This window comes from Macaca thibetana, chromosome 9 (genome assembly GCF_024542745.1).
Source record: "Macaca thibetana thibetana isolate TM-01 chromosome 9, ASM2454274v1, whole genome shotgun sequence".
In the NCBI taxonomy this organism is placed as follows: Eukaryota; Metazoa; Chordata; class Mammalia; order Primates; family Cercopithecidae; genus Macaca; species Macaca thibetana.
Window position 1 is genome coordinate 95,489,848 of NC_065586.1, and position 10,985 is coordinate 95,500,832.

At 41.9% G+C, this 10,985-nt stretch overlaps 1 protein-coding gene and 1 long non-coding RNA gene across 3 annotated transcripts in view; one reads left to right on the forward strand and one right to left on the reverse strand.

Moving 5' to 3' along the window:
- The window catches only part of GOT1 (glutamic-oxaloacetic transaminase 1), a 211,124-nt gene that overhangs the window by 29,979 nt on the left and 170,160 nt on the right, over positions 1–10,985 (reverse strand). The window contains exon 2 of one of the 2 annotated variants that reach the window (XM_050805721.1): positions 1,910–2,141. In XM_050805721.1, the coding sequence (XP_050661678.1) occupies positions 1,910–2,027 (118 nt within the window). In that variant the 5' untranslated portion in view covers positions 2,028–2,141. Of the gene's footprint in view, positions 1–1,909; positions 3,179–10,985 lie in introns of those variants that run through there. The other variant, XM_050805720.1, reaches the window with a different exon arrangement.
- On the forward strand, positions 3,178–9,565 carry LOC126963404 (uncharacterized). The gene is made up of 2 exons (XR_007729054.1): positions 3,178–5,088; positions 6,980–9,565. It is a non-coding gene; the product is annotated as an uncharacterized LOC126963404 (long non-coding RNA).

The following is a 10,985-nucleotide window of genomic DNA, read 5'->3' on the forward strand; positions in this document are numbered from 1 at the left end:
ATTTTCCCTCAATGGACTAAACTATGTAGTACTGACTTATTTTAAAAGGTTTATGATGAAAAATTTCAAACCTATACAAAAGCTGAGAGAATAATATAACGTATGCCCATGTACCCACCACCCAGCTTCAACAAATTACCAGCTTCAACAAACCATCACTTTTCAATGGATTTTTCCTTACCCCTCCCCATACTCCTTAGGGAAGACTTTTTTTTTTTTTTTTTTTTTTTTTTTGAGACGGAGTCTCACTCTGTCGGCCAGGTGCAATCTCAGCTCACTGCAACCTCCGTCTCCCGGATTTAAGCAAGTCTCCTGCCTCAGCCTCCCGAGTACCTGGGACTACAGGCGCCCACCACTACGTCCAGCTAATTTTTGTATTTTTAGTACAGACAGGGTTTCACCATGTTAGCCAGGATCGTCTCATCTCCTGACCTCGTGATCCGCCCGTCTCGGTCTCCCAAAGTGCTGGGATTACAGGCCTGAGCCACTGTGCCCGGCCGACTTTTTTTTCTTTTTTTAACAAATGCTATGCACAGACAAAACATCATCTATGAGAAACCTGATTCTGAGCGTCCTTCATATCACACTCTGCTACAAAATGATTCCACCTTCTCTTTCCACAATTTCTAGTCCTTTTATTCTAAGTCTATTCCCTAGCATAAGGCTTTATCCGACCCATTTTCATCCCTCTGGCTTTGCATGTGGCAAAATCCAAACGGAGAAAGTAAGTGTCTGTGGGGCTTCAAACATCCAAATGACAGTGAGAAGAATAACAAATTCATCAGAGAGGGTAAGGGGTAAAAAATGTGAGAGGCACTCCAATACAAATCTTCTTCTTGGCAGATGGGGAAACTGAGACCCATGCTCTTAGCTGTCCAAGGTACAGATGAGAATCACTTGAATCAAGAAATGAAGGCCGGGCGCGGTGGCTCAAGCCTGTAATCCCAGCACTTTGGGAGGCCGAGACGGGCGGATCACGAGGTCAGGAGATCGAGACCATCCTGGCTAACACAATGAAACCCCGTCTCTACTAAAAATACAAAAAAATTAGCCGGGCGTGGTGGCGGCGCCTGTAGTCCCAGCTACTCGGGAGGCTGAGGCAGGAGAATGGCGGGAACCCGGGAGGCGGAGCTTGCAGTGAGCCGAGATCGCGCCACTGCACTCCAGCCTGGGCGACAGAGCGAGACTCGGCCTCAAAAAAAAAAAAAAAAAAAAAAAAAAAAAGAAATGAAGACAGGATGTGTGGAAAGTAAGCTTCTACTATCCATACTTCACTCCTTTCCACCATCTCTACCCATTCCTACCACATCTGTGAGGGCCAGAACCATTTCCCCAGACCCTCTGGGGGCAGCATTAAACTGTCTCAAAGCATGTGTAACGTCAGCAGATTTTTAAATCCTTAAGGGCAAAAATCAAACCTCAGTCTCCCCCCACAAAGCTTAATAAGGTAGTTGATTGACACTCAGTGGTCACTCAAATATTTACCGACCCAGAACAGAGCTTCCTAGCGTTAAAAGTTCTCCTTTACCCATTTCCCAGCAACCAGAACCCTAAGCCTATCAGGCTTCCTATTTTTCTCCCTCTCTCTACAAGCTCCGGCAGCCCCATTTCTTATGAGGCTGTAGTATAAAGAACGCAAAATGGGCAATCAGAAAGACTGAGTTTGTGTCTTGGCTGCTACATCTGGTTTGTGCGGCCTCGGACACATCACCCCTTTCCAGGGACTCCACACCCGGATCTGTAAAATGGGCAGGTTTTAGGAAGCCTTCGTGGATCCAGCCTCCTCTCTGGCGCCGCCCTCTTCAAGCAGCGCCACACTGGGCCTCAGCTTCTCCCACAATGTCCACGACCTGGGGTGGGTCCGCTCCACTCCCCGAGCTGCTCGCACTCCAGAGCACTGCATCCTTACCTCCCACTCCCAGGTTGACCTTGCGGGGGTCCGGATCCTCCCGGAAGTCGGCAGTGAGCTTGAAGACCAGGACAGGCTGGGCCTGCGGAACCTCGGAAAAGACTGACGGAGGCGCCATATCGAGAGAGCAGGAATCGAACGCTTTCACCCTGCGCCCGGAGCTGGCCTGTCAGGTCTGGCCGCTGCGACTGGAGGAGACTCTCACCTTCACCTAGCCGACGGGGGCGGGCCCGCGGCCTCCAATGGTCGAGCCGCGTCCGGAGCTTGGTAACGCGATTAACCAATCGGCAGCTTGTGACGACGAAGAGCCAGGCGGGAAGGAACGCTATTAGCCAATCCAAGAAAACAATCTTATCGGCGGCCGAGAATGATGTAACCAATGCAATTTACTCCGGCTTAGGCGTGGGCGGAGACTACGGTTGATTGGTAGAGCGTGCTCCTATCACAGAGGCTGTTATTCCTTCGGTCTCCCCGCGGAGGGGAGGAGCCGAGCGCGCGGCGGGTGTCCAGGAGAGGACGCCTGTTCGACCTTCGAGGACCTGGAGGATACGGGGAGGTGGCCGGAGGGAGTTCCCGAGGACAGGTCTTCCTGTTCCCGCCGAGCAGGTGTTGGCGCTGCCAGGCCCGGCCTGGCGGGCACGGGCTAGCAGCCAAATACGCAGCGTCTGTGCTCGGGACGCGAGTGTTCGGCCAGGACGTACAGCTCCCGAGCCCGCGCGGGCGACCTTGACCACTTTGGTCGGCTGTTTCCCTCTGAGGGAAGTGTAGCTGTGCTGCCAGCCTTGGTCTCTGGCAGGGAAAGTCCTTCCAACAGGGAGGGGTGCCCACGAATTCCTTTTTGCCGCTCTTCTATTAATAGTTTGAGATTTTCCTCCCCGGTTCCTTGCAGAGGGCCTGGTGCTCAAGGACCTCGGGATCTGGGCGCGGCGTCCCTTCCCAGCTTCCTCCCGCGCGCACCGGACCTGATCTTGCTGTCGTCAGCTGGCTGGTACCCAAAGTGCCTCTTCGTCAGGCTGTTCCTTCCCCGTTCGAGTCCTTCCTTCCCAGGAGCCCTGTCCATCTGTTGACCTTCAAGACCCAGAGCGAATGCCACTTCATCCATGAAGCCTTCCCTTAACCCTTATTCTGGCCAAAATGTCTCTTTCCTGTGCTTCTGTACTTTTAAAAATTTTAGAAAATGCCTTTGTGGTTAAGAACCTATCCCCGGGACCGGACTATCTAGGTTTAGATTCTGGCTACCGCTTACGAACTTGGCAGGTTTAGTCACGTTATTTTAACCTTTCTGTGGAAGTTCCTGCTCTGTGGAAATAATAGTATTTTCCTCAGAGTTGGTGTGGGGATTTTGTGAGTTATTACATATACGAAGTGGTTAGTTGCATATAAGAACCACTCTCTAAATGTCAGCTATTGTTACCATTGCATATCTGCCACATCCTTCGTAGATAGTAAACTTTTTTTTTTTTTTTTTAACTTTTAGGTTCAGAGGTACATGCACATGTTTGTTTTATAGGTAAATTGCTTGACAGGTGGGTTTGGTGTACAAATTATTTTGTCACCCAGATAGTAAGCATAGTACTTGACAGGTACTTTTTCTGATCCTCTCCCTCCTCCCACCCTCTACCCTCAAGTAGGTCCCGGTGTCTTGTTCTCTTCTTTGTGTCCATGTGTTCTCAATGTTTAGCTCCCACTTATAAGTCAGAACATGTAGTATTTGGTTTTCTCTTCCGCATTAGTTCACTTAGGATAAAGGTCTCCAGCTCCATCCATGTTGCTGCAAAGGACATGATCTCTTTCTTTTTTATGGCTGCATAGTATTCCATGGTGTATATGTATCGTATTTTCTTCATCCTGTCTGATGGGCATGTAGGTGATGGGCATTTCGGTTGATTCCATGTCTTTACGATTGTGAATAGAGCTGCAGTGAACATACATGTACGTGTGTCTTTATGGTCGAACGATTTGTATTCTTTTGGGTATAGACCCAATACTGGGATTGCTGGGTCGAGTGGTAATTCTGTTTTAAGTTCTTTGAGAAATCGCCACACTGCTTTCCACAGTGACTAAGCTAATTTATATTCCCACCAGCATTGTATAAGCATTCCCTTTTCTCCACAACTTCACCAGTATCTGTTATTTCTTGACTTTTATTCATAGCCATTCTGACTGGTGTGAGATGATATCTCATTGTAGTTTTGATTTGAATTTCTCTAGTGATTAGTGATGTTGAGTATTTTATATGCTTCTTGGCCATGTAGCTTCTTTTGGCTAGGGACCTGTAAGTCTCCCTAAGTTTCTTGCACTTACTAAGCCTTCCACAAATGGTAGAAGAGTCAATTCTCTTGGTGTTTCAGAAGAAAACAATATCACAGCCCCTCTCCAATGGATAGTACTATAAATCTTAAAATGAATTTTCATTCAGAGTAATAAACACAAGCCAAAGTTTTGTAGATATGTAACATCTGTCAACTTTTTGTGTTATCTACTTGTTTTCCGAAACACTGCTTCTGGTTTTAAAGGTAACTTCCCACAGTGTTTCACTAATAACATTTTAAGCATTACAAGTTCAACACTGAAGGTCAAATGACAATGAACTTTCAGTGCTTCCAAAAGCAGGGGCAGAGGGCAACTGCTGAGGGGGACATTGTATAGCCTAACCTTCTCAGAATTTGATTTAAAAGTATGATCTTCACAGCGTTGGCCAGCAATATCATGGTCACTCCCTACGTCATTCCCTGGGAGAAAAACAGCCCTAGGTTACCTAAACACTGTTGGCTAAGACCAAATATTTATTAACATCCTAAGCAGCCCCATAATCAAGCCAACGCTGATAGGGACAAAGAAGGTGCCATGTGCAGTTTTTCTCCATGTCCCCGCAATATCTGATCTGAATTTTAAAAAGGGCAATTACTGGGGGAGAAGGAAGCCTATATATTATGTAGGATCCAAGTCTCAAACTGCTTTCCTAGGGAGTGTGAGGTTCTTGGAGATTAAGTGCAGTACCTTTCTGTCTTGAGTCCTGTAGGCTGCCCTTCTAATTTAATGCCAGTCTTGAAATAAACAGAATGCTTTCCAAGTCATCGCTAATTTTAACACTTTGGCTTAGAATTGATTCAACACTGCCTCCTTGCTGAATGGATAATTCAAGCAAAAGACTCAAGAGCTGGATGCTACCCAGACAGGTAGGCAGCCAGATGAAGTGAGTGCCCAGGGAAAGGGCAGTAAGGGTCAGAAGAGAAAGAGGCTGGTGTTGTCACTGCCTCCTGCCTTCCTTATGACTGTCTGTTCAGGAGTCGTCCTAGCATCTCCCTTCTGCCGTGCTCCCTTTCCTGAAACCTTTTCTTCAAAAGAAGTGGAAAAGAGGAACAGGGAACCCGTATAGCAACAGCATCACCTGGAATGAATTCCGTTAGAACATACTGTCTTGGAAATCTAAAGCCTGCAGGGCTGGACAGGCAAGAAGAGCAGTGAGCACTGCATGAACCTATAAGCAAATCAGCATGTGGATGGTTTTTTGTTTTTTGGGTTTTTTTGAGACAGTCTTACTCTGTTGCCTAGGCTGGAGTGCAGTGGCACGATCTTGGCTCACTGCAACCTCCGCCTGCTGGGCCAAGGTGATTGTCCCACCTCAGCCTCTCAAGTAGCTAGGACCACAGGTGTGCACCAACATGCACAGTGAATTTTTGTAGAGATGGGGTTTCGTTATGTTGGCCAAGCTGGTCTTGAACTCCTAGGCTAAGCAATCGGCCTCCCAAAGTGTTGGGATTACAGGCATGAGCCACTGCACCAGGCCACACATGCTTATCTTACTCAGTCTTGCCCCTGAATACCCAGAAGGCCTAAACTTAGGAAAAAGTCAGGGGAGGGATGAGTTTATCATTCTTTGCACTCAAGCACAAAGTGCTTTGGAGTCGTTATATTTGGGTGAGTGCTTGCACTATGAGTAGGATATTATTTAGAAGCTGAGTTGTGTGCTGAGCAAATACTTCTTTAAAAATCAAAGCTGTATGAAGAGATCTGTTCTAGAGTCACAGTGTGGCTAAATAGTGTGCTATAAGATAAGCATAGGGCTCCTGAGGTGGTGCTGTTCTCCCACTGTAATGAGTTTACTGTTCTTGCTAAGGAAAGTGATCCTTTATCAACCTCTCCTCTCAAATGAACTGGCTTGTTTCCTGAGTGTGCCTTCATGGAACCATGTCTCCTCTTCCCTCAGTTCTCTCCTTCCCTCCCTTATGTATGACTCCTCCCATAATGCACACACATGGATTGAACCAAGTGAGGATATTTATCTGCTTCCTACCTCATAGAAGGGCATAGAGTGGACAGGGTCTAAGGTTAGTTCCTGAACTGAGTACCCACACATGCAGAACTTTATTTAAAGCTGCTGAAACTTTTGTATAACAGATAGATCAATAGGACTGAAAACTGATGGTTTTACCTGCTTGTTGAACGTGATTAAGTTCCATGGCACCATTTTAAAATTGTGCTGTATAGTTTTTGTATGTTGCTTAAGAAGCAGTTTAGCCTAATGGTTAAAAGCATGGTCTCTGGAACTAGATTTCCTCTGTATGCCTCAGTTTCCTCATCTGGGAATAATAATAGTTCTACCTCATGGGGTTGTTATGAGGATTAAATAATTTAAGTAAATGATTTCATACAACTCTGAATTGTACTTGACACTTAGTACTCAAATATTAACTGGGCCCATCATTATCATTACAGATGTTGTTTACAAGCACTTGCCTTTGAGATTTGTTTAGCTTTTTTATTAAATTATGAGCAGCATAGTAGAACAATACATAGGCTTGGGCCTGGAATCAGATTCTAGCTTTGCCTGTTACTAGTTTTGAAACTTTGAGTAAATTACTTGATGTGTCTGAGTTTTAATATTCTTATATGTAAATTATTTTTTAAAAGGATTTTGCTTAGTGTTGATATACACACATTTAACACAGTTATGGAAATTATTATTTTTACTATTGTCATAGATAAGAAATTAGCCCCTGGGTTGCTGGAGGGTGGTAATGGTTAGGCAAACTCTCTTTGAAGTCTGCTTGATCTGGCCTCTTGCAGGCATGTACTCCGAAATATTTTTCAAATGGAAAAGAAGGCAGAGAACACAATTTTCAAAATATCTAGAGGCCTCCGAGAAGTCTTTGTAGAGATCTATAAAATCTCAAGGCAATTTAAAGGTAATAAGACAACTTTATTAATAATTAAAATGTAAATGTTAATGATAGCCCTTTGTATACCTATATTATCTTTTTCTGAATAATAGAAAATGTTTTAGAAACACTATTCTCTCCACATCCTGGGGCCGCAGCCTTCTCCAAAGAAACACAAAGAAGGAAATGAATTGCCTTAGCAAAAAAAACAAATAAAGACACTCCAAATAACAGAAGAATGGGAAAGCTACAGACCTTGAAGTCAGAAGAAAATTTCCTCTCCTTGCCCTGTTTCTCCTTAAATGGATCACCAGTACAGTCTCTTACTTCTAGAGCCATGTTAAGCCTTTTTCCCCTAAGTTGTAATGTCCTTTTGGTTGCATCATGTCCTAAGATGCAAGATGGTACAAGATGAAGGTATATGAAGAGATAATGAAGAAAACAAATTCAATGTATTTGCCAAGAACACAGTCTTTTAAATAACTCTTAAAGGGTTCGTTTAGAACAATGTAATAGATTGTGGTAATCTAGTACACAAAGCTAGTAGGAATCTCATGTATTAATAATATTTCAACATTCAGCAGTAGAGGGCAGCACTGTCCTTTTGCAAAATGTTGCACACTCTTGAGAAGGAAAATAAAGGCAAAGCTCCTGACTCCTCTATCTGTGTTTACTTTTACCATAAAAAGAAAAAAAAAAAAGAATTGGAGTATTTTTATTGTGGTTTAGGTGATGATGTATAAAGAATGTCAGAGCCTGGATTGCCTGGAAGTGGTACACCAGGTAATGCGAAAAACACGGAAGGTTTGAGGTCCCCCACTCAGGATATGGGTTCTGTCTAGCAAAGATAAACAGTAGCTTGACCCTGGGTAATCAGATAGGGTTATCGTATGAACAGACTTAATGCTCCTGCACTTTCTGGATAGAAGTCAATCTACTGAAATAGCAGGATGTGGTTTTAAAAAATGTGTGTAACTCGTATAGTCTTAGCCCTTTCTGCTGTGTTAGTGTTGCTCTCTGTTATACATGGGTCAGGTCAGAACTATCTCAAATACAGTATGTGTATTATGACTTTAAGAAATGGTGTCAGACATGATGGGTAAGGAATGTCTTTCATGGGACTGCAGTTGGCTAAATGGCTGTGTATAAATAGTGAAATTGAAGCCTTGTATGCTCGTCCTCATTCTATCACAGTATGATTTGAGTTTCCCTAACCAGTAAATAGCAAAAAAAAAAAAAAAAAAAAGATCTGTTATTTTGTACTAAAAGTTACTTGATGCTCTTTAGCAGGATGACAGAATAATTCTAATTTTAGCAAATATAAAACCATGGTAATTCTAGCACATTTGGATTCTGTTTAACCCTGAAAACACTTTTGGCAGCAAATCTTCAATGCCAATTTAGATAAATCCCACTAGGAATAAGCACTGAAAGACATTGAGTCTAGTTCCCAGCTCTACCATGTGAAGTTGGGCAAATTACAACCTCTGAGCTTTTATTTCGCCTGTTAAATGGAGATAATACCTCCTAGATTTATTAAAAGGGTCAATTTAGAAAATATATATTAAAATGGTTTGAAAGCCACTTAAGTACCTAACAAATATTTCTATCCCTGTAGCTGAAAAAGATTCCTGCCTAGAAGACTTTATGACTCTTCTCATTTGGTATCATTCTATTGCCTGAGATTGTTAATTAACTTTTATGCATACTTAATATTTTCTCCCAACTTGGTTGCTAGTTCCTTGAGAACTGAAACCATCAATTGCACTTCTTGGTATCCTCCACAACAAGGTATGTAGGTACTCAAATATTTGTTGGTTGATTAAAAACATAAACCGCAAGACATAATTAACTCTTTTTAAAATTGTGGTTAAAAACATGTATTTACCATCTTAACCATTTTTAAGTATACTGTATATTAGTGTTTACTATATGCACATTGTTGTGCAACACATCTCTAGGACTTTTTCGTCCAGATTTCTTTTTTTTTTTTTTTTTTTTTTTTTTGAGACAGTCTTGCTCTGTTGCCCAAGCTGGAGTGTAGTGGCACCATCTTGGCTCAACTGCTGCCTCCCAGGTTCAAATCGTTCTCCTGCCTCAGCCTCCTGAGTAGCTGGGATTACATGTGCCTGCCACCATGCCTGGCAGATTTTTGCATTTTTAGTAGAAATGGGGTTTTACCATGTTGGCCAGGGCTGGCCTGGAACTCCAGACCTCAAGTGATCCACCCACCTCAGCATCCCAAAGTGCTGGGATTACAGGCTTGAGCAACTATACCTGGCCTAGCCATTTTCTATAAACCTGAAAATAGATGCCAGAAAAGAAGGTGCCGCTATAAAATGCTTTCATGAGTGATTTATGTCTAACATACAATTAAACATTTATGAGCAGGAAATTATCAGGTTAAAATATAAACTCGCTTGCCAATTATTTGATTTTCAGGATATCTGCCTTTTGTTAATTACTGAAAATAAAGTATTATTTCTAATCACTATTGGTATCACAATAGCATTTTTATTTGGCCAGTATGTGTGAGGCCTGGAGTATGGAGGAAAACTGTCCCAGAAAAGGACCTTGCATTGGCTGTAGAGAGTTCTGGAATGCTCAGGATGGCAAGATTGTATTTAACTCTTAAAAACAATGCACCTTTTCAAGCACAGATTTTCATCTGATGTCGTGACTATCAATTATGTCAAATTTGTTTGATATATTAAAAAATTGGTTTTCTCCTTTGCACAAAATAAATTCTAGATGGATAGATTTAAATATTTTAAACAATATTGGGAAAATAATATTTTAGAAACATAGTATTAGGGTAGAATAGACTTTCTTAATCATAGCACAATCTCAGAAGCTATAAAGAAAATAATTGACTTTGCATGGCTGTAGACACCATAAATATGTGATAACATGGAAGAATATTTGCAACATGCTTATTAGTCACATCTATTATATACTCAGAGCTTCACTGTATTGGTGGAAAATGAGGATATAAAGAAATTCAGAAAAGAAGAAATACAAATAACCAATAAACATACCCAAAATCATCCTCATTATTAAATTGAAGCCACTCTATCAATGTTTACCCATTAGACTGACAAACATTTTAAATGTTGAAAAAATAGTGTTGAGGGGAAAGAGCACTGACATGCACTACTGGGGAGACTGTCAATCAATAAAGCCTTTTCTTAGAGTGCATTTTGGTAATAACAGTCAAAATTAAAATGCACATAATACCATTTGACCAAGCAATTTCTCCTCTAGGAGTCTATCCTAAATAAATTTATACAAGTTTTCAAAGATAGGTATGTAGGCATACAGTTATGCATTGTAGCTTTGCTTTAATAGAAAAAGAGTAAACACATGTATTATTTTTGGAACCTAAAAAAAAATCAAGTTTTTACTGAAAGAAAAAATGACAGGTTTGAAGCAGGACAGTGGCCATGGAAGTTGGAATCCACTAAGGCATGTGTAACAACTCACCTGCTGAGTCAACAAAAATAAATAAAAATTTTTAAAAAACAGGCTTGAGAGACACTTCACAGGAATAGAAAACTAAGACTGTTTCTATCAATGATAATGAAGTAGAACAGACAGGAAAAAATAATTCTCCAAAGCAAAGTATGTATGTGTGTAGTAACTTAAAACTTCAGATATTATGAGAAACTATTTTTAAATAAAGAACAATGTGGTGTGCTATAGTTTAGAGTTGATCTGGAAACCCGGGGAGCTATTGACGCTCCTTAGTTAATAAAATAATAATTTTTAAAAATATGAATCCCCATTATCCATAGCAAACTAACGCAGGAACAGAAAACCTAACGCAGGAACGGAAAACCAAATGCTGCATGTTCTCATAAGTGGGGGCTGAATGATGAAGAACACATGGATACATGGAGGGAACAACACACACC